Source organism: Macroventuria anomochaeta, assembly GCF_010093625.1.
Source record: "Macroventuria anomochaeta strain CBS 525.71 unplaced genomic scaffold BU25scaffold_47, whole genome shotgun sequence".
NCBI lineage: Eukaryota > Fungi > Ascomycota > Dothideomycetes > Pleosporales > Didymellaceae > Macroventuria > Macroventuria anomochaeta.
The window spans coordinates 130211-156336 of record NW_022985408.1 but is presented as its reverse complement, the minus strand read 5'-3'; the positions used below and the strand labels follow the sequence as shown (position 1 = coordinate 156336).

The 26126-nt window shown below is 54.2% G+C and overlaps 10 protein-coding genes across 10 annotated transcripts; 7 read left to right on the top strand and 3 right to left on the bottom strand.

The window, feature by feature from the left end:
* Positions 1–198: 198 nt before the first annotated feature.
* BU25DRAFT_425946 (uncharacterized protein) lies at positions 199–1133 on the bottom strand (the record flags this gene model as incomplete). The annotated part of the gene is made up of 3 exons (XM_033708385.1): positions 199–638; positions 893–1041; positions 1081–1133. The coding sequence occupies 3 exons, from the start codon at positions 1131–1133 to the stop codon at positions 199–201; spliced, it is 642 nt and encodes a 213-aa protein (XP_033556360.1).
* A 398-nt stretch (positions 1134–1531) lies between these two features.
* On the top strand, positions 1532–3781 carry BU25DRAFT_216366 (uncharacterized protein). The gene has a single exon (XM_033701262.1). It carries the CDS (start codon positions 1998–2000, stop codon positions 3636–3638), a length of 1641 nt encoding a protein of 546 aa, XP_033556359.1. The 5' UTR covers positions 1532–1997; the 3' UTR covers positions 3639–3781.
* A 2285-nt stretch (positions 3782–6066) lies between these two features.
* BU25DRAFT_216487 (uncharacterized protein) lies at positions 6067–6945 on the bottom strand. The gene has a single exon (XM_033701263.1). It carries the CDS (start codon positions 6723–6725, stop codon positions 6246–6248), a length of 480 nt encoding a protein of 159 aa, XP_033556358.1. The 5' UTR covers positions 6726–6945; the 3' UTR covers positions 6067–6245.
* A 127-nt stretch (positions 6946–7072) lies between these two features.
* BU25DRAFT_352866 (uncharacterized protein) lies at positions 7073–7708 on the bottom strand (the record flags this gene model as incomplete). The annotated part of the gene is made up of 3 exons (XM_033703428.1): positions 7073–7434; positions 7526–7560; positions 7656–7708. 3 exons carry the CDS (start codon positions 7706–7708, stop codon positions 7073–7075), a joined length of 450 nt encoding a protein of 149 aa, XP_033556357.1.
* Positions 7709–8257: 549 nt separating this feature from the next.
* Positions 8258–11052, top strand: BU25DRAFT_495277 (uncharacterized protein). The gene has a single exon (XM_033711842.1). It carries the CDS (start codon positions 8284–8286, stop codon positions 10849–10851), a length of 2568 nt encoding a protein of 855 aa, XP_033556356.1. The 5' UTR covers positions 8258–8283; the 3' UTR covers positions 10852–11052.
* Positions 11053–11217: 165 nt separating this feature from the next.
* BU25DRAFT_415507 (tRNA ligase-like protein) lies at positions 11218–14290 on the top strand. Its single transcript, XM_033707556.1, has one exon. It carries the CDS (start codon positions 11294–11296, stop codon positions 13994–13996), a length of 2703 nt encoding a protein of 900 aa, XP_033556355.1. The 5' UTR covers positions 11218–11293; the 3' UTR covers positions 13997–14290.
* A 187-nt stretch (positions 14291–14477) lies between these two features.
* BU25DRAFT_403208 (NAD(P)-binding protein) lies at positions 14478–17089 on the top strand (the record flags this gene model as incomplete). Its single annotated transcript, XM_033705072.1, has 5 exons — positions 14478–15005; positions 15057–15585; positions 15635–15687; positions 15974–16088; positions 16206–17089. The coding sequence occupies exons 1-5, from the start codon at positions 14556–14558 to the stop codon at positions 17087–17089; spliced, it is 2031 nt and encodes a 676-aa protein (XP_033556354.1). The 5' UTR covers positions 14478–14555.
* Positions 17090–17486: 397 nt separating this feature from the next.
* Positions 17487–17862, top strand: BU25DRAFT_352935 (uncharacterized protein; the record flags this gene model as incomplete). The annotated part of the gene is made up of 2 exons (XM_033703430.1): positions 17487–17573; positions 17662–17862. 2 exons carry the CDS (start codon positions 17487–17489, stop codon positions 17860–17862), a joined length of 288 nt encoding a protein of 95 aa, XP_033556353.1.
* Positions 17863–18305: 443 nt separating this feature from the next.
* Positions 18306–20293, top strand: BU25DRAFT_216263 (NADH-dependent flavin oxidoreductase-like protein). The gene has a single exon (XM_033701261.1). It carries the CDS (start codon positions 18398–18400, stop codon positions 19796–19798), a length of 1401 nt encoding a protein of 466 aa, XP_033556352.1. The 5' UTR covers positions 18306–18397; the 3' UTR covers positions 19799–20293.
* A 2083-nt stretch (positions 20294–22376) lies between these two features.
* BU25DRAFT_215935 (uncharacterized protein) lies at positions 22377–26087 on the top strand. The gene is made up of 3 exons (XM_033701260.1): positions 22377–24181; positions 24234–24433; positions 24484–26087. The coding sequence occupies exons 1-3, from the start codon at positions 22579–22581 to the stop codon at positions 26044–26046; spliced, it is 3366 nt and encodes a 1121-aa protein (XP_033556351.1). The 5' UTR covers positions 22377–22578; the 3' UTR covers positions 26047–26087.
* Positions 26088–26126: the final 39 nt, after the last annotated feature.

The following is a 26126-nucleotide window of genomic DNA, read 5'->3' as shown; positions in this document are numbered from 1 at the left end:
AGAGCAGGAGAGGCGAGTCAGAGCCGCACTGTACTGTAAGCGTATATAAGTGCAAGAGAACGCCGCGTCCGGTCTGGATGCAGTAACCCATTTGCCCGCTCTGCTGTCGATTCATGCACGCATAGACTGTACCATCCTCCACACCGTTTCTGTGGCAGAGCTCACTCGTCTACTCTCACCATATATTAGCAGTCCGGACTACCGCGGGCCGAGCTTCCCATTCACAGTACATTGCATTGTACTCTCACATACGTCAGAGCCAGCCCGTCTCACCACAGGCGGTGCCGCCATCTCCGCCTGCACACAGCAGACGCACGCAACAGCTGCAAAGTGCGACACTTCAAGCCACCCCGCTTCTTTTTGCCTCCTGGTTTCGAGTTCGGCAACCGCGCCCCCGCTGGTGCTGCGATTTGCGCCAGACAAGTCTGATTCGCCGGCGCAGTGCTTTAGCTTGGCAGACGCGCCTAGCAACACGATCCTCGCCTCTGCGCTGACCGCCTTCTCCGGCTGCTTTGGGCTCTCCCACACCGTGGCCCGACCCCGTTCTCTCGCCTCAGTTGCTCCAGTTCTCTCCTCTGCGAACTGCTGCACCCCTCTGGCACCCCTCACTGCGCGCTGCTCCCACGGCGCGTAGCTAGCTGCACAGCGCATATCATATTCGCGTACTCTTAGTCAAGAAACTCCGGGACCGGGGCCACAGCCCACCTTGGACCTCTCCCCACCATACACCGACGATCTACTCCATATTCCACACCCAGCACCATCCTCTGCCCAGGTCGCACAGAGCACTCCAGAGCGCGCTCTCCTTTCGCATCGCGCAAGACGACGCCGCGGCCGAATCCTCACCGAACTTCGCGCTGCCACCCCTCGTGTCGATTCAAGGAGAACAAACCTGTACCACCAGCGCCGCACCTCCGAGCGCCGCCCTCGCTCAAGTTTGCCGGGCCGCTGCACGCAGCAATCAGCTGCGAACCTCCATCCACGGTCCTCGAAGCCAGTGCACCTGCATCGTTGTGGCAGCCTGGTCTTGGTTGCGCCTTCCTTCGTTGCTAGGTGAGTCAACCCACTCTCTTCCCTCACCACCGCGCCCATCGGCAACAACAGCTAGCCGCAGAGGGCTTCAAGAGCGGCATTGCGGCAGTGTGCGACTGTGTTCGCTGCTTTGGTCGTTTGTACTACGGTCCCCACAGTACCAGGGTGCAGTACCGCTGCCGTCCTCTGTTGCTCGCTACCTGGCTGTACGCCACACTCATGCAACCAACCTTTGAACTGCTCAACATTTCACTGACAAGGGCTCTTGGGCTGACACATTTCCCCTTAGCCCTTATCTGAGCGTCAAAGCCACGAGCGCCCTCCGTATCCTGCACTGAGAGCCTCCCAGAATAGGCCTCTTGCAACTCCACTCCTCCCTTCACACCTGTCAACACCCACCCTTTCGGGGTTTCTGTCTCTGTGCAGTGCAGGGTTTAGCCAGGCAGTACGTACATTTACCTACTGCACGTAATACTGTGTCCGGTGAGCAGTTGTTCCCAGAAGGACCTTCTTTGCATACCGAGACGCGGCACTAACACTTCCTCCACAGAAGAGAACAAGTCCATCTCGAGAACACCGAGGGCTTGTTAGCGACTATCAAGCACCACAAGCGACTTGCCTAGCTTGCTGAGTGACCTTGTGCGCAAGATAGCAATCGGCTTCCAGTGTCCTTCTTATAGGGTCACAGACCGTCTCGTGGTGCAATCATACTGCACTGCATTCCTTAGTCACTTGCCGGGTCGGAGACAGTAAGTTTCAGATCCAGCAGTCCGGGAACCAGCCCAGTTCCCATCGGCCTCAAACATACATTCCCCGCGACCATTGTAACCTAGTGATGCCAAGTAAGTAAAGCCTCCTTGTCATGAGCACCCCTTTCAGTCCTCCCAGTCCTCCCAGCCCTTATATATTGCACCTTCCGTCCCCTGTTCGTCCCCTACAGCACTTCTCTTCTCGGTCTTCCCATCATGTACTACGAGTCCATACTGACTGTCCCTCAAGCGGACGCTCTCTTCACTCCTCCTTCATCCTACTCTCCTCAGAAGACCCTCGCCCGGTTGGACCTTCGGTTGGACACCCACTCTGACGACATTCTAGACGCTGATATCTTCAACATGATCGGTACTGGATCGCCTCAGCCATACATCAAAGAAGAAGTCGATGACATGCAGTTCAACTCTGGCCGCTTTGGAAACCACAACGGTTTCGACATGAATCAACAGTACAACAACCCGCAGTTCAGCTCTGCACATGAAGGTGGAAGTGCGATCGACCCATCGAACCTCACCATGAGCGGAAACATGAACATCAACAGCCAATTTGGGTCTACCAGCTACGTTCACGGTGCTGCAAACATCGCAGACGATGAACTCGCTGACTCACTGGGGTTCAACGGCTTCAGCCAGGATAACCTGAACCAACCAGACTTCTTCCACTCCAACTCTAACGCCGCCAATATGAACCAGGTCTACTCCAATACTCCAGATGATCTGCCCATCCAGAGTCCCTTTGTACACCCAGGGGGGTTCGATTTCAACCAATACCAATCAGGACCTCAAAGGATGGGCTTTGCGAACAGCATGCAGACCAACTCGATGCGACACCGCATGGCTATAAGCAGGACCGGCTCTGACAGCCGCACACCAATGTCACCAAAGACCCCAGCCATGGCCAGCCTTCACCTTGGTACACCTGACTCGGGCAACTTTGCGTCTCAGCCCATCATGACCAACATGCATCGCCACCAGAAGAGCGTGTCCGGCCAGTGGGAAGGTACTCCCGGCAGCGCTCACTCCTGGATCGACTCACCCACCCAGTCACCTCACACTGCATCGTTGCACCACCAACAGATCAACGAGGTCATGCACGGGAAGCACGCATCCCTGCCTACAAAGGTTGACATTGGCCAAACTCAGGACGCAAAGAAACGCCGTCGCCGCGAGTCTCACAACCTTGTGGAGCGTCGTCGTAGGGACAACATTAACGAGCGCATCCACGATCTGTCTCGTCTAGTGCCCCAGCATCGTCTCGAAGATGAGAAGATCCGCAAGCACATCAACAACAACGGACCACTCTCACCAACCATGGGTGCTACTGGTATGTCACCACCACAAGCAACGTCATTGCTGGCTGGTGGTAGTGGCCGGCGAGCTGCTGGTAACATTACACAAGGGCTACCCATGGAAGAGAAGGACAAGGGCCCAAACAAGGGAGACATCCTCAACGGAGCCGTCAGCTGGACTCGTGACCTCATGTGGATGTTGTACAAGAAGATGGAAGAGAACGAGGAGCTTACCGCCCGCCTGCGACAGGCTACTGGAGAAGAGTGGCCCGAGATGACCGAAGACGAGAAGCGCATGAAGACCGAGATCATGGAAGCCGTTGAGAAGAATGGTGCCGGTACTTTCAGGTACTCCCGTGGTCCTGGCTCTGGCCTTCGAGTACCCAAGCACACCACTCTTGCTGGCGAGCCTCTTTCTGGACTGTCGCCGCAGAGTCTCAGCCCCGGTATGCAGAGCACAGGTAGTGGCTCCGGCTCCAACCAGCAACAGTACTGGTCGAACCAGGCTCTCAAGGAGGAGGACGAGTACGGCATGGACATGGGTTGAGCGCTCTCGGATTCGGATCCCTTCCCGGTGCACCTTTCATTGTCTCCTTCTCGGCTTTTCGATTCCATGATACCCCGCGATACCCCGCGATACCCCGCACCCGTTCCTGCATCCTGCAGATGCACATACTAGACCGACTTGCGGAGGAAGCCAGTTTGTCCGCCGAGGACACTACCATGGCTACCCTTTGATTGATCTACGCATGTCGCCTGTCTCTGCTGGCCAAGGATGGACGACGCTCGCACTCTGCAGCTTGCATCATATTGCTTCCTGTTTCATTGCATAATATGTTCCACCCATCGGCGTCTACAACACACATCGCCCCCCGGACCCGCGTCACGAAGCAGGAAGGAAATCCTCGCTTTGGATATGGACCGGCATCAGACACTGCCAAGCACATCTTGTGGCGTTTAACTTTCTCATCTTTCGACTATCCTCTTCGCTATTTGCTTTTCTGCGTCTCTCCATTATGTATGTCAGGCTTGACAGATTGCATGGGCAGGCGTGAGTCGGCGTTAGAGGTACGCCATTTCACTACACAAGGGCAGATTACAAGTTGTTTCGCAACCTTCGGACTGTGGCTGTCTGCTCATGGTCTTTTCGGATGGATGTTCTTGCGCTTATGCTGTTGTTTCAGTGTTCACTCTATTACGGTATTTGTTTGCTAGCACCAATAATCATCTTTATGCAACAAACACTCTTTGCCTTATGTGACGTGATCCGTGCTCGCCACCTTCTTCATCAGGAGTGCAAGGCTACCACTTCTGTCCTCCAAGCCACCCTGACAAAGGACGTCGCAAACATTTCTGCAAAGTCAACTCTATCATCGTAAGCATGACTCGTACAATATTGCTTTTCCATGCAAACACGGCTCACCGGACATCAAGATCTCGATGTCAGTTCTAGCATAAAAAAGACCCAAGACATGGCACTGTGCCTTATTCTTTGGCACTGTGCCTTATTCTTAGGCACCCGCCACCACCGCCGCCTTCCGACAATCGTATCGAGAGACACAGCTGCCTAACTCGATCACCTAACACTGTCTACGCCCGCTTCTACACGAAGCCACAAAAGTAGCTCGGGATCTGGTAGAACACGGGCGTGCGGCGGCATGAAGTACTGAACTCAGCGATGACGAATCTCGCTTGCGGGCTTGTCTCTGAACAAATGAATAGCAGCTACAGAGGCAAGACGACAGCGGCCGCTAATAGGCGAGCGCTGAATACTGTTGTGTCTCGCAGTTATGTGCGGTAGCCGTGTAGCCATCGCTTATCGCCGTCTCTATACATTGCACTGATGGCTATGTTATGCGACACTGTGAACTGCAACCTACACTTCGAACTTTCTGCAGTGTTGGCGTGCAAGGTCTCTAGCTTGCACAGCATCGCGATCCCTGCCTTTGAAAATGACACGCAGCAAGACGTGTGGCTTTCTGCCCGAAACACACTGATCATGCATGCAAAAACAGAAGGGGAAGTGACAGCTGCTGGGGTCCTGCAGTTTCCTGATTCTCAGTACCCCCACATTCAGATGTTCAATTTGGCACACACGAATGTGCAATCTGGTCATGAGAAGGTATCGTGGAGTCAGGGTTCGGGTCATGGGAAGTGGGCCGTTCCAATCTTGTCCGATGGAGGACGCGGAGGACGAGGTCGGGATGGGCACGAGACTCACAACATTGAAGATGGGGGTCGGTCGCAATGTGGGCAGCCTTTGGGATGGATGTAGGGTCATTCGCGGCACAAGTGTGCTTGTAGTGTCGCTGAGAGAGTGCGGTACAAGCAGAGGGGTGTTCTCTGTTATGCCATCTGCCTTCCTCTCTATGATTGCATCGGTCATTATAGTTTCGTGGTACTCATCGTTGTCATGTCACTATCCGAAACATGCTGCGCGGCATCCTCAACGACCACAGCCACCGTAGTCTGGTTGAGCAACATACCCATAGTCAACAGTGTAGTACACTGACTGGGGCATTTCCAGGCCAACCACAGCTTGCGCGCCAATCATCCCCATCGGAAGGACCTTACACTATGCAGCGCGACCGCTGTCCCTGGCATACGCGGCACACACTGCAATCGCTATGATACCGACCTTGCGTGCCTGATATCGCATTGTAGCATTACCATGACAGCCTACGGCCGCTAGCACACAGCCCAGTGCAGCCTTAGCCGCGAACCTTGATCTCTCGTATCGACGTCCAAGACTCACTGCCAATCGCACAACATCACTCGACATCTTGTACCACTTCATTTCGTCGTTAGCTTGCGCGATGCCACCGATGTCACGGATCTAATCGGATCATCCGGACTTCTTTGTTTCAAGCCTGTAGTGCACAGTAGGCGCAAAGCTTGGTAAATTTTGCGTAGCAGAAGCCTTGTTGGAGGAGGGCAGGGAAGAGGGTGAGGGGTCTTTCGGTAGTGTCAGTGAGGACTTTTGTGCGACGTTGCACCATCTCCTCTACAGATCGGCAAGATCCCGTCCAGATCTGACCCGTGGAGGATGACAGATGTCTTAGTTGAATTACAGATGATTGGTAAGGCGGCGCATTTGGCGGAAAAGGTCCGTTAGTGCAGGTTTGAGTACGAAGCGGCCACAGGACCTGGCGCATCATAGCGATCGCGATTCAAACAAGTATATTGCGGTGCACATTGCAAGATGCAGTCGGTACCTATTGCAGGTATCAAAGGGCGTTTGTGAATCAAGCCTATGTTGTGCGACCTGCACAGCCGTGGAGCGCTCGCCTGTCGTGGCGCAGTCTGGTACAACGACCCTGTCGTCTACAGCATATGTCAATCTGTCAGTCGTGTATGTCTCGCCTTTCCTTCCTTCGGCATCGTCCTTTCCTCCCAACGCCAGTCTAATGCCGAAACACGGTTCTTCGTCCGTCTTGTCCATGATAGAAGTGGAACGGCTTGTAACCTGTCGGGTCTGCAGCCCTAGACATGTAGGCTCCACTGTAAACCCGCTGACGACATCGGCGTCGGCTGATACGGCAGGCGTGCTCAGAAAGAAAGATAGGACGAGTCCGTGGTTTCTCGGTTGCTCGGTTGGTGCCGAACCAGTGACTAGGAGACCAAGACCCTTCATTCCAGAAATGAGTCGGCATATCTAGGAAGTGCGGGGTTTATCGTGCCCTTGAGGTTGCGATGAATGGGCTAGGGTTGCACTCGGAGTAGAGGCACTGTGGCGGTCGCTGTCCTCTCCGAAGCCAAGGTTCTTGAATGAGTCAGGGGCCATGAGATTCCTGTAGGCAGGGATAGAGTCAGTAAAGTCTTCTTCGAGGGTCTATATCGGGTAGTGATGAGCTGAGTTCGGATGCTGCCGACGCAGTGTGACGGTGCTATGTGGAGACGTGGGTATCGTTGAGGGGGCAACTACCCCGCAAGATGCAGTATCGGAGCATTGAGGGAAAGACGAGGCTGGGAAAAGCTGATTCAACAACCCAGACATTTCAGATCTAACAAGAGACGAGGAATGAAGACTGCTGCATCTCCCCTTGCCTCAGTGCAGCCCCAAGCCCCGATGATCTCAACGACCTGGTTCGAAATTTTTGACGAGTCTGTATGACAAGCTCCTCTTTTCTCCCTTGCTTTCAACAAAGAGAGGAGCCGTATCAAAGAAAAGGAGATCGTTGTGGCTAGACAAAGGCTGTGTGGAAAGGAAGGCAGATCCGGTACGTACCGATCCATCCGACAGGATAGGTATGACTTTGACAGATTGCGACATTCGGAGTCGTTGGTTCCACGGTGTGATTTGATACACCTGAGGTAGGATAGCATTATATTCTTGCACTCGCCTGGAATGTAGCGTCAGTTGCTGAGAAATGGTGTGCAGCGGAAAGGGGATGCCAGAAATTGCGGGCAGCGTAGGAGATGGGTGAGCCGTACCGTCATGATCGAGCGGGAACGAGCCGCGCTCAGGACTGCGGAGCCGGAGTTAGCTGAGGTTGATCGAGACAGGGAGGACCCGGAGAAGAGGTAGGTTTGGCGTAATGCAGTGGGAAATGCAGTAACATACGGATTGGGCTTGATGACTTTCTGTCCAAGACCTGCGCCACCAAAAGAAGCCATACCGTCAATGTTAAGTGCGGACGGGTACAGTAGTGGTGGTGTTGGTAATCGTGCGGCTGTATAGACGATATGGACGAGTTGGTGATGGAGTGTTGGTGGAGTGAGCTCTGAATAAAGTCGCGCGCGAATGATGGCCAGAGCGTCCCGCTGTGGCGCGCCATGCCTGCATCTACGCGCAACATGCATCGTTTCCGCATCGCAACAACAAAGTCTTTCTACCAGCCCCAGATTTAAAGCGGGTATACTGTTAACATCTTGGCAACACAGTATTGATACGAGGAGCAACGAAAGTTGATTGTATTCGCTCAATGCTCACGTCAAGAGCAGTCGAGATGGTCGTCCAAGTGAGCAACTTCTCTCAAAACTTGCAGGTTCGCCATGCAGTACATTTGAATTTGCAAATAAACGGTTCTGGCACTGAATAGCCCACGAACAAGCTGAAAAGTAGGTTATTTCCAAGACTTGATGATGCGATTGATATGCTTCCCAAAGTGGCTAGATCCCCCGTCGCGACTCCGCAGCTCGCGGCTTCCCCACTCCGACCTGCACCTGTCCGAGCATCCCCACATCACCCAATGGCGTTGCCGCTGCCTCCATCATCGAATCTTCACGCGATCCTCCTCATCACTAAATCACGCTCTCTCGGTCCTCGTCTCGTCTTTCATTACCCACCGCTATCACCCTCGGCGGCAGCTCTTGCTGCAGCCAAGGACCCGTCTTGGTACCGCAACGAGAGTTCCACCGCAAGCGTCGACTCGCATAGTTCGGACAGCGATTGGGACAGCAGCACAGAAGCAGACGAAAATGACGACCTGGAGGTGGGCAGCCGTACAAGCGGTCGTGGATCAGGGCGAACTGGTCCCAATGGAAGTCGTGACAGATTGAAGCTGGGTATTGGTGGCTGGGGTAGACAAGAAACCATTGACGAAGAAGATGTTGACGGTGAGAACGACAGCAGTGGGCGCCACCGAGGCGGTGACTACGACTGGAACTCGGTCCTTGGCTTCAAGGTTGATGCGCTCGAGAAGATACTAACGCCGAGCGAAGACTACAACAAGCGACGCTTCGAGCTTGGTGTGGAGAGCATTGTCTTCGTCGGTGCGCCCATGTTTGTGAGGGAAGATGGGTTATGGAAGAAGCTAAGACGGAAGAAAAAGAAGAAGTCTGGAATGCAGAAGATCAAAGACGGCGATCTGGTAGGGAGCCTATCCATCGCAGAAGAGGATATCAAACCGGAACCCTTGATATACCCTCCAGGATTTGAGCCAGGTTATGGCCATGAATCACCCTCCGTTCCCGGGTCTGTGGCGCCTTCTGAAGCAGGATCTGAGGCTCGTAGTAACTCTACCGCTGGACACGATGACTGTCCTGACATGACTATGTTCAACGTCGTGTTCGTGCTTAACCCTCCTGCACTGGAGTATCAACGACGCGTCAAGGAAATGTACGACAACGTGACGCGGAAGTATGCTAAAGCTCTTAAGTACGAGCAAGCTAGATTCCAGTACGTCTGGAAGGAGTCGAAGCGCATCATCGACATCAAGCAGCGTGCGAAAGAGAATGGGGAGTCGATCAGTGTGACATGGAAGAACCTCCTCGCCATCTCACCATTGGCTAAATCGATAGCCATACTCTACGATGCCATCTCGAATGACAAGATTGCGCACATCCACTTTGATGCTACCTTCAACACCTCATTTCAGATACCTCAAGCCATGTCAACGCCGTACTTGCCGAACGCTCTTGAGCCACAAATGCCCGGCCTGTGGCTTACAACATCCAATGTGTTGCTGGACGAGGAAGAAGCACCCATGACTCAGCACGCAGCTCTTCTTTTACTCGAGGATCCTGAAGTCTTGATCAAAGACTTGGGTGGCGAGTCATCTGAGAACGGAGCAGCCATCGCTGGATTAATTCGCAGGATTGTACCCACGAAGTCTCTCCTCAAGATCTCGAAGAAACACAACATTTCAGCTCATGACATGGAGTACATTGCCTCGCACTTGGTCTATTGGCGGCGCGCTCGACTGATCGATCCTCTGTCACAGCGAGACACATACATGGTGTCTCCAAATGCAGACATGAACTACCTGCCCGCTGCAGCAGCTTCATTTGTACGACAGTTTCCGACTCTACCATCGTTACCTAAGTTTCTGAGTCTGCTCTCAGGCACTCCGCGCATCTACAAGAGCTTTATCCCCACCTACGAGCACAGAGACACCTACCTAGAGGTACTAGCATGGCTGATGCGAGGCGGCTGGGTCACACAACTGAGAACGTTCGCATGGATACGCGTCACTCCCGAGATTAAAGCCCAAGTGGCCGTGGAAATGGAGCGAGAAGAGCGAATCAAGAAGGCTGAAGAAGCAAGAAAGGAGCTCATGAGCGAGAATGGCTCGGTAAACGCATCGCTGTTCTCTGACAAGCGATCAAGCTTGCTGTCTGACCATACAGCAAGACCACTCACACCAATGAAGTGGCGACGAGACAGAAGCGCCGACACCTCAGAAGAGATGGAGTCAAGCACGATCCTCAGCCCTCGCATTACAGCGACTGGCACAACAACACATCACCGTGGTTCCCCGGCCCGTCCAGCGTCTGATGCAGGCAGCAACAGTAGCCAGCGCACGACAATTGCTCTGAACTCCGCAGGTCGCCCGGACTCACCATCGCATCTTCTACCTCACAACAACAAAGTGCACAAACCAAGCCCGTTGCACCTCAAGCCCACATCACCATCCCTCAACGCCGTTACATCGCCACCCCTCCCAGTTGAAGAAGACCTCATCCCGCAACCGCACTTCTTCAAACCCAGTCTAATCCTCAGCCCGCAGAAAGCGTCCAGCGTTGAAGCACGCTGGCTTGAAGCAATCGGCAAGACCTTCGAAGAAATCGATCACCACCATCCTCGACATCCTTCATATCCAGTCAGCAATCCTAGTCCACCGAAGCATTCTGATGGTGTGATGGGCATCTCGGGCAGGGAGCTGAAGGAGCAATGGCCGATGCTACTGAGGCATTTGGACGGGAAACATGCGATTGAGGATGTTGCGCCTAGAGAAGGGCTGAAGAGGAAGAGGGTTGCTGTACTATTTAATGCTGTCAGGGAGAAGGGATGGTTGGTAGTCGTTAGGCATTGGTAGAGTAGAATACCAAATCTAGATTCACCTCAACCTCGATGCAAGCAGTTGAAGGGCGACAATGCAGGAGACCATGGAGGTGTTGGAGGTATTGGATGAGTGAACGTCGAGAAATACGGTCTGCATACTTCTCAGTGCACAGTTCCCGGTTCGATAAGCATTACTGGCACTCTGTCTAGCAGGAAAATTCACGCTGGTCGAGACTGTGGAATTGGTAGTAATGTTGCTGCGCCTTTTGACAATGGTGTACCCCGCGGTGCCTCAGCCACACAGGCAGCCACTTCTGAGATCATAGCCTCGTAAAATGCGCCCAAAACATCAACGCAGTGACTCCCAACTCATTTTACGCGACTGCGCCCTTCTTCGCGTCCGTGTTCAGTAGCCCACACAGTGTGAGTTGCCGCCCTTGCTTGAGTCATCGTTACTGCGTGTGTCGTGCCCCTGAATGGCAGCCTCTGTCAATAAATTCTCCCCGCTCCTGCTTGTTTCATCTGCATTGCACGCGACATCAAGCTTACATCTGCGCCTGCCTCAGACATCCCGTATATCCCAACAACTAGCGCGCAATCCATATCTTTTTTCGAACAATCTGACAACAACCGCAACCATGACGCACCGCGACCGCGCACCGTTCGTCGCTCAGGATCCAAAGGAAATCACAAACCTCATCCACTCACTGCAGGCGCATGAGGGCAAGAAGGGGAAGGGTGGCTTCTCCGTCAAGAAGCACACATTCACTCTGCCCAGTGGCCGGACAGTTGACTCCTGGAAGATGAACGACTGGGACTACAAGAAGGAGCACCTCCCCACGTACGCACGAGGCCTCTTCACATACAAGAACCTTGATGGACAGCACGAGATTGCTGTCAGAGGGTACGACAAGTTCTTCAACCACGGTGAGGTCACGAAGACAGAGTGGAGGAACGTCGAGCAGAACACAAGAGGGCCATATGAGCTGAGTGTAAAAGAGAATGGATGCATCATCTTCGTCTCTGGTCTCGATGATGACACCCTACTGGTCTGCAGCAAGCACTCCACAGGCGCACGTGGTGACGTCGAGCTCAGCCATGCGATGGCAGGTGAGCGTTGGGTAGAGAGGCACATCGCGACAGTCGGGAAAAGGAAGGAGGATCTTGCGCGGACATTGCGGGCAATGAACGCGACGTTGGTGGCCGAGCTGTGTGACGACGAATTCGAAGAGCACGTTCTTGCATACACACCCGATCAGGCTGGCCTGTACGTCCACGGCATCAACCTCAACCTGCCCGAGTTTGCGACATATCCTGGGCATTTGGTCGACAAGTTTGCAGACGAGTGGGGTATGAAGAAGGTCGTCTATGTCATGGAGGACGACATCACCGAGGTCAAGACATTCCTGGACAAGGTCGCCGAGACTGGAAACTACAACGGACGCGACACCGAAGGCTTTGTCATTCGATGCCAGGCACGAGCAACTGATGGTGCGCCGTACGAGGATTGGTTCTTCAAGTACAAGTTCGAGGAACCATATCTCATGTACAGGCAGTGGCGTGAGTGCACCAAAGCCATGATTGCTGGCAAGCCTCCACGCTACAAGAAGCACAAGGCCATCACCGAGGAGTACTGCGATTTCGCGCGCAAGAAGTTCGTGCAGAACCCTGGGCTCGCAAAGGCCTACAACCAGAACCACGGTATCATCAAGCTGCGCGATGAGTTCCTGGCTTTCCGCGGCACGACTGGCGCGGAGATTATACAGCAGGAACTGAACGCCGGTGCACAGGAGAGCAAGTCGGTGAACAGGAACATCGTTCTCGTCCCTATCGCAACCATTGGCTGTGGTAAGACGACCGTTGCCCTTGCACTGGTGAAGCTGTTTGGATGGGGCCACTTCCAGAACGATAACGTCAAGGCAAAGAAGGGGCGAGGCCAGGTCTTCGCCGACACCATCTCATCAATGCTCATCACCAACCCTGTCGTCATTGCTGATCGCAACAACCATCAGAAGCGCGAGCGAGACCAGATCATCAACGACATCTCACGATCTGTGAAGGATGCTCGCTTTGTCGCGCTGCACTATGTGCATGAGCGATCCAACTACGACGCCATCCGGGATGCGACACGAAAGCGTGTGCTTGATCGCGGCGACAACCATCAGACAATCCAGGCTGGTTCCAAGGGATCGGGTGAGATCATCGAGATCATGGAGGGCTTCATGCACCGCTTCCAGCCTCTCGACCCCTCAGAAGCTCCTGATGACCTTTTCGACCTTGTTGTCAACATCGACCCTGTCCTTGACTCACGCCAGAACCTCGAGACAATCATCAGCAAGATGGCTGAGACATACCCTGCGCTGTTCGAAGGTAGAGACATGCCTACTGACACCGACATGGACGAAGCGATTCAGTGGGCCCTGAACGACTACACACCTGACTTCAAGATGGATCTGTCACGAGGCGGGAAGGCCGGCCCGAAGAACCAGCAGTACAACAACAACCAGATTCTTCAGAACATACAGAAGAGCCAGGGTGGAGATGCGAATGGAAGGAAACAGTCACAGGGCGAGGCCAAGCCTAAGAAGGCACCGCGCATGGAGTACTTCTCTGTTAAGCTGGACACTGCTCGTGTCAATTCCATCCTCAATGCTATGTTCAACGGCAAGGACCCTGAAACTGCGCATCTCTACAACCACCTGAAGCAGCAGCGCCGCATCCAGAACGAATTCCATGTCACACTCATCCACCGCGCTTCAGCAGCTCAGAGCCAGCCATACTGGGACAAGCTAATCAAGCTCAACGACACCGTACAGGCCACAGCCGAGAACGGAGGTGCCTGGGAACCTGAGTTGGGCAAGTGCGGCGTACTCATGGAGCGCTTGATCTGGGACGACCGCATTATGTGCTTCGTGGTGCGTCTCAATGGCTCCAGCACGCTTCAGGTCGAGAGCGAGGCCGGCACGACGACCGAAGAGCTGATTTTCGAGACTGTCAACCCGATTGCGCACGTCACTGTGGGCACGGCGAATCAGAGCATCAAGCCCAAGGAGAGCAATGACTTGCTGCAGAGATGGCTGAACGAGGGCTCCGGTGCTGCAACGGGCATTGGCGAGCTTACGGTCAAGGGCAATGTGGTGCTTGATGGCAGTGTGCGAGGTGTGCTGGGACGATTGTAGGACGGTCGTGCGATATGAAGGGTTCACGCAAGCGGTATCTGGCACGGTCGGCACTGGCTTTGAGAGCGTAAGACATCCAAAGACATCCGAACCGGCGATGACAGGATATGGGAAAGGGTCACGGGGAAGATTGGAAGTCTGATCGGCTTCAAAAGTACGACAGCATGCATGGCGTTTAGCGGTAGCATCTCAGCTCTTGCGTTCCAGAGCGAGCCGAAGAGTAGTGCATTTAACGAAGCATAGTAGACTTTCTGAAGACAATCATCGATATATGAATGGACGAACGACCATGATAAATTTGCACACTTTGCATGCTTGTTCCCGTACTCGCGTCTAAGTCTGTTTGATACTTGCGATATTATGGTCTGTAATTATCTTTGTAGTGCTTTGGTCGACGTCACAAGCGAACCGTAGTGAATGGCCCCTGCTTTGTACATCTGCAACGGTCCGCCGCATTGAAAGCTTGCAGCTTACCATCCAGCAACGACACGCCAACCTACGCGCAAATTATTTAATTTTTTTATTTTTTTTTCCACCCGCACGCGACCACGAATCGCTCATGGCGCCGCCGTCACGCGCCCGACCGCTCGGGAAGTCGTCCTTCTCTCCTGCCTTCTCGCGACTCAAGACATCCGCATACGTCGACGTCATCCGCCCCAACGCCTCGGTCTCCGCGGCGCATTACATTCGCACACTGAGCTGGAATGCTTCAGGCACCTTCATAGCGACTGGCGCTGCAGACCGAACACTACGGATATGGAACCCCGAGAAGACGAACGTCAAGAACTCGACAGAGCTGCGCACGCCAGGCGTACCAGCTTCCACACAGCTCGAACGCGTAGCCTTCCACCCAATCAACGAGAACGAACTTGCGAGCTGCAGCACAGACGGCATGGTCAGATTCTGGGACATCCGGTCAAAAGCCAGCGTGGGTGAAGTAAGAGTTGGCGAACAGCCGTTCACATTGGCATGGATGCCAGACGGCAACGAGATCGTCGCAGGGCGGAAGGTCTGCTTCTCGAGCTGCAACACCGCACTATGCTTGTACTGATTTCTACAGGACAATGTTCTCGTCTCCGTAGACCGTGCGGCTCTGCGCATACTCTCCGAGCACCGCCAACCCGTCCAAACAAACCAATGCGTCTTTGACTGGTCCGGCGCACACCTCTACCTCACCTCCGGTGATGGCAGCATAAAAGTCGTTGGCTACCCCTCCTTCACGCCCGCCCTGACCCTCAACGCACACACTTCCTCCTGCTACGCCATCAGCATGTCGCCATCAGGCGAATACCTGGCCGCGGGCGGCGGCGACGCTCTCGTCTCGCTATGGGATACACAAGAGTGGATCTGCGTACGGACATTCGATCTCACAAAGGAGCCGGTCAAGAGCGTGGATTTCAGCTTTGACGGGAGCTACATCACCGCAGGCAGTGATGACAAAGACGAGAAGAAGGTCAAAATTGCGCACGTGGAGACGGGCGAGGTGGTGCACGAGATCAGTGTACAGAAGGCGAGTAGTGTGGTTAGCTGGCATCCGTGTCGGTATGTGCTGGCGTACTCGGCGGAGGAGCAGGGCTTGAGGATCGTGGGTGGAATCAACTAGGAGTCGAGGTGCCAAAGATCGAGTCGTTTGAAGAGGGAACGCGCAGAAGCCATTGCCGAGTGCACGGAGGAAGGCGCTGTACAGGCTTGTCAGGAGGGACTGGAAGTATTGGTGAATGGCCAACGTAGGCAAAACAACCAGACGAACTGGTCGGCGAGGAATGGGATGGCACGAGGACAGCCACCATTCGCATAAGATACCCCATCAATGCCAACTTACACAATTGGACATTCACTCCTAACGTCTTCCTCGATCTACCGAGTTCGAGCGTATTGTCGCGGCTCAATACACAGTAGTGACGCCATCATTGGTCCGGATCTGTAAGCACCAAAATCGGCAATCCATTCCGTGTACTCCGGCGATCCTTCATAAAGCGTTGTCGAAGCCAAGCCAAGCACTATTACACAATGGACGTTCTATCGCAAATCAACCCTACCTCTCTCTTCTCGGCCAAGGGCCTGGTCGTGGTCATTACCGGCGGCGGATCGGGTGCGTCCCCAAGCTCAAGCTTCAAAGTTTCAAGGCTTCAAAGTTTCAAGGCTTCAAAGTTTCAAGGCTTCAAAGCTACCCCTCCCCCGTCATCAACACACTAACGTCATCGCCAAGGCATCGGCCTCGCCATCGCTGCAGCACTGCACCAAAACGGTGCCTCCAAGATCTACATCATCGGCCGCCGCAAGAATGTCCTCGACGATGCAATTGCCAAACTCGAGTCCTCGCCCTCAGCGCCGAAATCCTCCTCTGTCCTCTCCGCCATCTCCGCAGACGTGACAGACCTCGAGTCGATCAAGCAAGCTGTCGCACAAATCGAGAAGGAAGTAGGCTACGTGGACGTCCTGATCAACAACGCGGGCGTTCTAGGCCCGAAATCAGGGCAGCCCATTCACGATGCTAAATCCATCGAGGCCGTCCGCGACGCCATGATTCTGGGCATGGACGGCAACGAGTGGAGCCAGGCCTTCGAGATCAACACAAAAGCTGTCGTCGGCGTGTCTGCCCTCTTCCTCCCGCTGCTCGAGGCCGCGAACACGCGTCGTGGCTGGGCGCCTGGCCGCGTCCAGGGCACAGGTAACGCGAGACAGCGCGATACATCCAAGCTGAAGGAGATAGGCGTAGATGAGGACGATGACCGCATGGCGCATATCATCACCGTCGCTTCTGTGGCATCGTACATGCGCTGGATTAGTGCGGGCCTGGCTTACAATGCAACGAAAGCCGCGACTGCACACATCAGCAAGATCATGGCGACGTTCCTGGCTGAGTGGGGGGTCAGGAGTAACACTGTCTGCCCGGGACCGTATCCGAGTGAGATGACGAGCTCGAATCCGGTTGTGTATGGGACGAATCAGATTCCGCAGGGGAGAGCGGGGAGTGTGAATGATATGGCCGGGTTGGTGCTGTTTATGGTTGGCAAAGCTGGAGCGTATATGAATGGTGTAAGCCAGATTACGGATGGCGGGAGGATTGCTGTGTTCCCTTCAACTTACTAGCCATTCGCATGTACCATGTAGAGCGTAGGGGTATGTATGGACCAGTCAAACAGCTGTGTAGGCTGTGAGCTATCGTGTACTGGTTGATCAGGTCATGGCCACCCTCAACTGCAATCCAGCACTACCTCACACTGTCAGATTTACATTACAATCGAACGAGCACCATCCATTCATGGCGCCCCAGGGTTCAGATGCGCTAATCGCGTAGCCTCGTGACCTACGTGTAGTCTAGTGATGTATGTAGCCGCGATGACGTAGGGGACTCTAAGTCGCCTTCATATGCCCAACCTCACCCAGCAACACCAGGTACATACCACATCTACAACCAACGATTCAAGTTTCGACCAAGACCTACTTACCACAAACACCAAATTCATACTTCACACATACATCAAACATGTCCGCCCAACCCAACGGTAGCAACAACATGGAGAACCCCGGCCTCATCGCCGGCCACGCACAATACGTCAAGGGCGCTGCTGAGGTTTGCCTCCCTCCCCCTTCATTCCCTCATCCCCATATACATCCATGGCCAACCCTCTTGCCTCTGAGCATCTACTAATAGTTCTTAGGCGACCATTGGATCAGTAACAGGCAACCAAGCCTGGGCGACATCGGGCGAGCAGGACAAGAACCAAGCCATCGACGCGATGAAGGCCGCCAGCGAGAACAGAGACACTAGTCAGGGCTACGGAGGCGTCGAGCAGGCGGCCGGGAACCTGGTCGGGTGTGAGGGAATGCAGAAGGAGGGGGCTGAGAGTAAGAAGCAGTAGGCGATACTTTAACAGCCTAGTACATGAATGATGATATGTTAAACATTACCCTGGTCCCCGTAAGGACGCATTGGAAGCTACAATCGAGGGTGTTTGAAGAGAATGGGGATGAGCCAGGAACATGATCGCTGATTTACTGACACAAGTATAGAAGCCTTCTTTAGCACCAAGCACATCTCATGACACACTCGACATCCCGACGATGTCTTCCATGGAAACCATTTTCCGTGGAAGTTCTCGTTCGACCGTATCGAATGCAAGGCTGATTAGTCCACGGCAGGCTGCCGGCGAACCTCGGCAATAGTGGAGATATTCACCTTCCCATCCTGCCACCTTACAAATCAACAACATCGTGCAATTGCGTGTACAAAAGTCGACAAGCCTCAAAGACTACACACTCTTCACCGAACTTCTTGTGCAAAACTCCCGGACGTCTATTCAAGATTAAACTTGGTACCGTTCCGATCTCACAAGAATCCGCTACATCTCCACCACTAGGCTATCAACAGTAGCTCACAAGGTGGACAAACGCAAGATGGCACCAGCACCAGAACTCAACATCGGCGTAACCGGCCTCGAATACTTCACGCCTCAGCACATCATCTCCCCAGGCACACCCGCCGACTCTAAACCTGTTCCCAAGCTCTTCCAACCGCTAACAATCCGCGGCACAACCCTCCGCAACCGCATCCTCGTGGCGCCCATGTGCCAGTACTCCACCGCATCTCACGGCCCCGCAACCGGCGCACTAACCGACTACCACATCGCAACCTTGGGCCACTATGCGCTCAAGGGCGCAGGTCTAGTCATGGTCGAAGCAACAGGCGTGCAACCCAACGGACGCATATCGCCCAACTGCCCCGGCCTCTGGAGCGACGCGCAGATCCCTGCGCTACGCAGAGTCAGCGATTTCATCAAGAGCCAGGGAGCGCTGAGTGCGATCCAACTCGCTCATGCAGGCAGGAAGGCGAGTACATGTGCGCCCTGGATTGCGGGGGCGCAGCGCACGAGTGGCGGGAAGAGAAAGGTTAGCGTGCGCGCGAGTGAGGCTGCGGGGGGTTGGCCGGAGGACGTTGTCGGGCCCATGGGCGGCGAGGAGTGGACGTGGGATGAGAAGAAGCTTGATGATGAGGCGGGCGGGTATTGGGCGCCGAGGGCGCTGAGTGAGAAGGAGATTGAGGAGTTGGTGAGGGACTGGGCCAGTGCGGCGGAGAGGAGTGTTAAGGCGGGTGTGGATGTTATTGAGATTCATGGCGCGCATGGGTATCTGATCCATCAGTTTCTGTCGCCGATTACGAATCGCAGGACGGATAGGTATGGTGGTTCTTTCGAGAACAGGACGAGGTTGTTGCTTGAGATCATCCAGGCTATCCGCGCTGTCATTCCCGAGTCGATGCCCTTGTACCTGCGTATCAGTTCGACGGAGTGGATGGAGGAGACGGATCTGGGCCAAAAGTACGGCAGCTGGGATGTTGAGAGCTCAATCCGTTTAGCCAAGATCGTTGCTGGGCTTGGAATCGACTTGCTCGATGTGAGCAGTGGTGGCAACCATCCGCAGCAGAAGCTGAATCCCTTCGACGCCAAGGATTACCAGACCCGGATCGCCTCGCGCATCAGAGAAGAGGTCAAGAAGGAGGGTGGCAAGCTGTTCATCGGCGCGGTCGGTTTGATCACCGAGGCTGAGCAGGCGCGAGACATTGTCGAAGAGGGCGGTGCTGTTGCTCAGCAGGCTGGAGATGCCGAGATCGCAAAAGAAGCTCGCGCGGCAGTCGGCATGACAGAGCCTAGGAACGGCGACGAGCCTCAAGCGGATGTCGTCCTGGTGGCTCGACAGTTCATGCGCGAGCCGGAGTGGGTATTGAAGGTAGCATGGCAGCTGGGTGTTGATGTCGCTTGGCCGAACCAGTTCCTGAGGGTTCGCTTTCCCAAGCTGTAGGTCGACTTTCCAGTGGGCATCTACGATAGAGAAGGGTATAGATATAGAGGGCAACTACGATGAGAAGGGTATAGATATACAGGGCAACATACATTAGACAGGGGACATGACAGCGCTCTAGAGGCGAAGCTTCTCCACATGTTCATCGAACCAGAACCTCGAAGTTACTCATGTCAAATCACTCAACCTCGACGATTTTCCACAAAGCCGACATACACGGTATACTCTCGTCGATACTGCTCGATGGAAGCTCGTTTGACTCTTGATGGGGCTGTCCCGGATGCTTACTGAGGTATGATTCAAGTTTCGATAGAAGCCCATGTGAAGACGGGGCCACGGATGCAGCTGTCCAAACGCAACGACTGCCAGGCAATGTACGAGGCCACACGCCGTTCAAGACAACCGTTGGGCTGATCTCAGCCCATGTATGTCGAGTCGAGTAACGTTCTGAGAGGAGGCTTTGCGGAGAAGGTGCAGGATGACAAACTTTAAAGCTCTGTGAGTCTACTATGGTATCCGGCAAAAGTAGTGTACATGGCCAATGCACAGCAGGGGTGTTGCCTCGGGTAAGTGGAATGGCCCTATTGACCAAGAATACTGCAAATACTATCTAATTTGTATTGAACCAAGATATCTCCTGTCTACTGCTTCATCAACGTGTCATCTATCATCACCCTCATTATGTCACCGCCATCAACACCCCATCACCGGTATCTCTCACGCGATGAGCGCCTGAAGGTTCAAACCTTGTCAGATGCTGGCCACAGCCAATCCTTTATTGTTAGCCACCTTGGTTTTACTCGACGACAAGTTGGCTATGCAATTGCCTGTAACCAAGTCACACCTAAGAAGAGATCAGGCCGGCCACCCAAGCTCACCCATGAGCAGGTTGATGAGCTGATCTGCTTTGTCTGTCAATCCCGAGCCACCCAACAGATGAGTTACCTGGCCCTTGCTAAGACCTTTGATCACTGGGGAGCAACAGAGTACTCAGTGCGTTACGCTCTACGCAGCAAAGGCTATACACGCTGTATAGCTCTTGCTAAGCCACCGCTTACTGAAGATAATAAGAAGATCCGCTTAGAGTGGGCTAAGCAGCATGTTGGCTGGACCTTAGAGCAGTGGTGGAGCATACTGTGGAGTGATGAGACCTGGGTAACTGGGGGCCGGCATAGGAGGAAGTGGGTAACAAGGTTACCTGGAGAGGAGCTTAATGACACCTGTATCGTTGATAAGGTGCGCAAGAAGGCAGGATGGATGTTCTGGGGTTGCTTTTCAGGGGATACAAAGGGGCCACATCTGTTTTGGGAGAAGGAGTGGAAGAGTATCAACAAGGAGAGGTATTGTGAAAGGATAGTTCCTCTTGTTGATGGCTGGTTACGTATGAATCCTCACCTACAGTTCATGCAAGACCAGGCCCCAGCCCACTCAGCAATCCTGACGAGGGAGGAGCTTTCTGAGAGAGGTATTCATCCCATCTTCTGGCCTGCATTCTCCCCTGATCTCAACCCTATTGAGGCAGTGTGGAATAAGATGAAGGACTATATAGAGCTACACCACCCAGACTTGCCTGGTGGTAAGCAACGTACTCCTGACCAACTCAGAAGTATTGTACAGGAGGCCTGGGAGTCAATTACCCCTGAGCTCCTTCAGAGCCTCATTGAGAGTATGCAAGCTCGTTGCCAGGCAGTAATTGATGCTGAAGGAGGTCACACAAAGTACTGAGATTTGTATGTAACAAAAGACTGAATGGAGATTAGTCTACTTCAATCTCCGGAGGCAACACCCCTGCTGTGCATTGGCCATGTACACTACTTTTGCCGGATACCATAGTACACTGGTTCCAGCTTCGCACCAGGACAAGCATCTCGTGTGGTGTCGGGGAAATCCGCTGTATCCGCTGTACTCCACTGGTTGAACGAAGCGCGACTGAAGTCCGGCCCGCACCGAGTCGGTTCAGGAATTTGACAGCTGCAGAGCCGTTTGAGTGCTTTCCGAATGCTTGTTCATTTTGAATGCAGCCAACCGCACACATTCCTGCGGCCTCGTCGAACCTCTCGAACAGCCTACATCGCTTGACAAGCGACGCACACTGCGAGCATCGGCGCGCCAGGATGTGCGGCTCTTTCCGCGCAGTACGAACGCGTTGGAGGGGCCAGCGAGCTGCAGGGGATGCTGCTCGCTAAAGCAGGATGCAGGCGCCGTGAAACCCGGGCTGGTGAACCTAACAACAGTCGACGATGACACCTGGCGCCACGATAGCGAAAGATTGATGCATTCACAAAGCCAGACATCAATCGTCATTGTCATTCTCATTGTCGTTCTCGTTCTCATTCTCATTGTCATTCTCATTGCCATGTTGAGATGTGGTCGCATAGTTCGAGGTTAAAAGAGAGACAGCATCAACAGGCATGTTCCAAGCAATGACGTTGGTGCCAACGGTGGAGGTTCCAGGCACAAAATCTTTCATATCAACAGCCTGTGCACACACAGCTCAGTCCTAGCACGCTCTTTGTCCGGCGCTATCTAAAAGGCACCGAACATGTTCCCTCACAGGTTTGTCTCTGCGCGCTCGCCCCTCTTCTCCTCACTGCAGCCGCTGCCCTGAACCACCGAACGCGACGCTGCGTGCGCAGTTCATCCGGAGCCGGATCCGTCCACTGCATTGCCCGTACTGCCGTCCCAGCTACCCAGCGCGCGGCTATTTGAGCTGTCCCACTAGTACTGGAATGCCGGCGACAGCATCATAGTTACATCTCTGCTCTCTTTCCCTCGCCGCCATGCCCGCCCGGCTTTTCCCGCACCGCGACTGGAGCAGCCAGTCCGCCGAGCAGCAGCTTCCCTTCACAGGCGACAACGTCAACGACGCCGAGTTCATCCAGGACCAGCACAACACCGACATCGAATCGCAAACACACAGCCGAGCGCGACGCATAAGAGCGCAGTCGAACGCATCTGCTACCCTGTCCCAGTCGTTCTCGCGTAATCCCATACGCTCGTTTGCACATCAAACATCTCATGGCTCCACAGAGACCCCACAGTACTCGTCGCAGGGTGTGCGCGAGAGGAGCTCCCAGCTAGCATCGTATGCTCTAGACTCGGAAGAGTACCAGGACCGGCCGCACCGCCACAGCTTTGCAGAGCCCGATACAACCGGACTACGACCACTCTCCGAGTACAACGATGGCAGAGCATCTATTGACTCCACCAGGGAGGACACCATCGACGAAGATAGCGAGGTGGAGACGCCAGTGACGGTGCTTGGAGGACCACAGAGCGCAGACCAGAGCTTCTTCAGCCCCAAACTGCATCCGTGGCAGGACACAGGGCGCAAGGCATCTACCGCATCCGGAGTGCCAGACGTCGTTGTACAGGACACTGAGCGAACACCGCTGCTTCCCACGCCAAGGCTTCCGCGTGCTGGCTCACAGCCACAACAGCAGAAGAGCAAGGACAAGAGCAAGAGCAAGAGCAAGAGCAGGAGCCGTTCGCCGGCCAAGAGCCTCCCTCTGCGTGTCAAGGAGTCTTTTGCAACAGGCCGCGAGCACGTTCTCGGATTGCGCCGGACTCTTACCAACCCAAACACCTACACAAAGGACGCGCTCCTGGCTGGTGCGCTGAGCAGTGCGCAGACATTGACGGCCGTTTTCCTTGGACTGCTTCTGAACATCCTGGACGCGCTTTCATACGGCTACATCCTGTTTCCCCTAGGAGCTCCCATCTTCAGCCAAACTGGTCCGGACGGTATCTCCATCTTCTTTGTCAGTTGTATAGTGTCGCAGCTATGCTACTCCCTAGGCCTGTCCACCTTCAAGGGTGGTGTTGGTTCCGAGATGATCGAAGTCGTTCCCTTCTTCCACAAGATGGCATACTCCATCATGGAGCGCATGGAGGGCGAGTCGCCTGAAGCTATCATGGCCACTACCATCACCTCCTACTGTCTGAGCTCTATTCTTACTGGTCTAATCTTCCTAGCATTGGGTGGCTTCAGGCTCGGCACCTTGGTCAGCTTCTTTCCCCGTCACATCCTCATTGGCTGTATTGGAGGCGTCGGGTTCTTCCTGTTCGCCACCGGTATCGAGGTCTCTGCCCGCATCGAGGGTAACCTGAACTACGATCTGGCTACTTTGCAAAAGCTTTTCTCAGCCGATACCTGGTACTTGTGGACCATCCCGCTTGTTCTTGCCATTTCAATCATGCTTATGCAGCGGATGGTCAAGAGCCCGTTTGTTCTGCCAGCCTTCTTCGTTCTCATCTTCGCTACATTCTATGTCTTGGTGAAGGGCATCTTTCACGTTGATTTGGAGGACGCCCGCAATGCAGGCTGGATCTTTGAGCAGCCTGAGGCGGGCGTCAAGTTCTACCGCTTCTATTCTTACTTCAGTGAGTGGCATCCCAGGAACCAGAAGCCAATCTTTTGCTAACGACTGTCCAGAATTCTGGCTTATCGATGTATCAGCGCTGGCTAGCTGCATACCGACTATGTTTGCTCTTTCGTTCTTCGGTATCATCCACGTACCCATTAATGTGCCAGCCTTGGGCGCTGCAGTGAAAGAAGACAATCTCGATGTCAACCGGGAGCTGATTGCTCACGGCATCTCCAACACACTGTCTGGGTTTGTTGGTAGCATTCAGGTATGTCCCATGAACCCACGCATTGAGGGTATGGCTGACGTCCATCGTAGAACTACTTGGTCTATGCCAACAGCGTGATGTTTATCGCGAACGGCGGCGACAGCCGTGTTGCAGGTTCTCTGCTTGCCCTTGCGACAGTTGCCGTCTGGATCGCCGGCCCAGCCATGATCGGCTACATCCCCATCTGCCTCGTCGGCGCACTTATCTTCCTGCTTGGCATTGACCTCATGAAAGAAGCTCTGTGGGACACGTTCGGCAAGTGTCACAAGCTTGAGTACCTCACCATTGTAGCCATCGTCTTGATTATGGGTATCCATGACTTCGTTGTAGGTATCTTTGTTGGTATTGTACTCGCCTGCGTGAGCTACGTTGTCCAGAGCTCTCGTCATCCAGCTATCCGCGGCTCTTATAGCGGCATTGTTGCAGAGTCGACTGTGCGACGCCCTCGAGCGGATTGCCGCTACCTGAACAAGGTCCGAGGCCAGATTCGGGTCGTCAAGCTAGGCGGCTTCCTCTTCTTTGGAACCATTGTCTCCGTCGAAGACAATTTGCGGTCGCTGATCGACGATGACAACTTCGAAGAACAACCAGTGAGCTTCATCGTTGTCGATTTCACACATGTCACCGCCGTAGATTTCTCGGGCTGCGAAGGCTTCCAGCGCATCAACCGTATCCTCGGGGGTAAGAACGTCAAGATGATCCTCTCTGGCGTGTCTTTTGGAAACGACGTAGGAAAGTCTCTCCAGAGCGTCGGCTTGCTGGACGAAGCGGAGGATGAGGAGACTCCACCCCCTCCTCAGGTGTTCGAGGATTTGAACACCGCGCTCGAGTCCTGCGAAAACGAGCTTCTCGAGGTGTTCCACAGACATTGCAGCACGCATGTTAAGAGGCGCCAAATTACTCCACCGATGTCCATCAACGGCGCGAAGGACCTCAACGCCGAACCTATATTCTCTGGCGGCTCGCCGGCATCCTCCTTCGGACCCAGTTCACTCAATCCCGACTTCGCCTCGCCTCGCCGCGGCGCACGCCTCATGGCCGCTCGCTCCACTATGCGCGAGTCCTCTCAGAACTCCAATTCCGACACCCTCTCCTTCCCGGCCTCCTCCAGTCACACCGAATCCGCGCCCTCTGCCCAAGTCGTACCCTCGCGCTGGAAGAACTTCGCGCAGCCTCTCAAGATCATCCTCCAGACCTTCGAGGACGTATCGCCCCAGAATGAGGACTTCTGGCATGCCGTTGCGCCATACTTCTCGCGCCGCGAGCTTGCCGCTGGTTCGCTTCTCTATTCAAGAGGCGATGATCCAGACGGCTTCTACATCTTGGAGAAGGGCCGGTTTCGCGCAGAGTATGAGCTTGATCAGGGCAGCTTCTTCGAAGTCATTCTTCCCGGCACAACCTGCGGCGAGCTACCGTTCTTCAGCGAGACAGATCGTACCGGGACTGTGGCGGTAGAGAATGATAGTGTGGCATGGTTGCTGACAAGGGAGAAGTTCAAGAAGCTAGAGGAGGAGCACCAGGATGTCGCGAGAGAGCTGCTCAAGGTTGGCTTGAAGTTGACGAAGGAGAGGATGGACGCCATAACGAGCTATGTGCTTGTTACTGCTTCGTAAGTTGACAGTGTCAGTCAACACGTACACTTGCTTCTTGCATAGCGCTTCAAAGTTCGTTGCTGCCATATCATAGCTGCACA

What these genes read in the sequence shown, in the direction of transcription:
- BU25DRAFT_216366 (XM_033701262.1), top strand. Translation starts at nt 1,998, where the DNA reads ATGTACTACGAGTCCATACTGACTGTCCCTCAAGCGGACGCTCTCTTC.
- BU25DRAFT_216487 (XM_033701263.1), bottom strand. Translation starts at nt 6,725, where the DNA reads ATGAAGGGTCTTGGTCTCCTAGTCACTGGTTCGGCACCAACCGAGCAA.
- BU25DRAFT_495277 (XM_033711842.1), top strand. Translation starts at nt 8,284, where the DNA reads ATGGCGTTGCCGCTGCCTCCATCATCGAATCTTCACGCGATCCTCCTC.
- BU25DRAFT_415507 (XM_033707556.1), top strand. Translation starts at nt 11,294, where the DNA reads ATGGCAGCCTCTGTCAATAAATTCTCCCCGCTCCTGCTTGTTTCATCT.
- BU25DRAFT_216263 (XM_033701261.1), top strand. Translation starts at nt 18,398, where the DNA reads ATGGCACCAGCACCAGAACTCAACATCGGCGTAACCGGCCTCGAATAC.
- BU25DRAFT_215935 (XM_033701260.1), top strand. Translation starts at nt 22,579, where the DNA reads ATGCCCGCCCGGCTTTTCCCGCACCGCGACTGGAGCAGCCAGTCCGCC. An exon ending in CCGCTTCTATTCTTACTTCA is followed by an intron (nt 24,182 to 24,233) that starts GTGAGTGGCATC and finishes ACGACTGTCCAG; the next exon opens with AATTCTGGCTTATCGATGTA. An exon ending in GGTTTGTTGGTAGCATTCAG is followed by an intron (nt 24,434 to 24,483) that starts GTATGTCCCATG and finishes CGTCCATCGTAG; the next exon opens with AACTACTTGGTCTATGCCAA.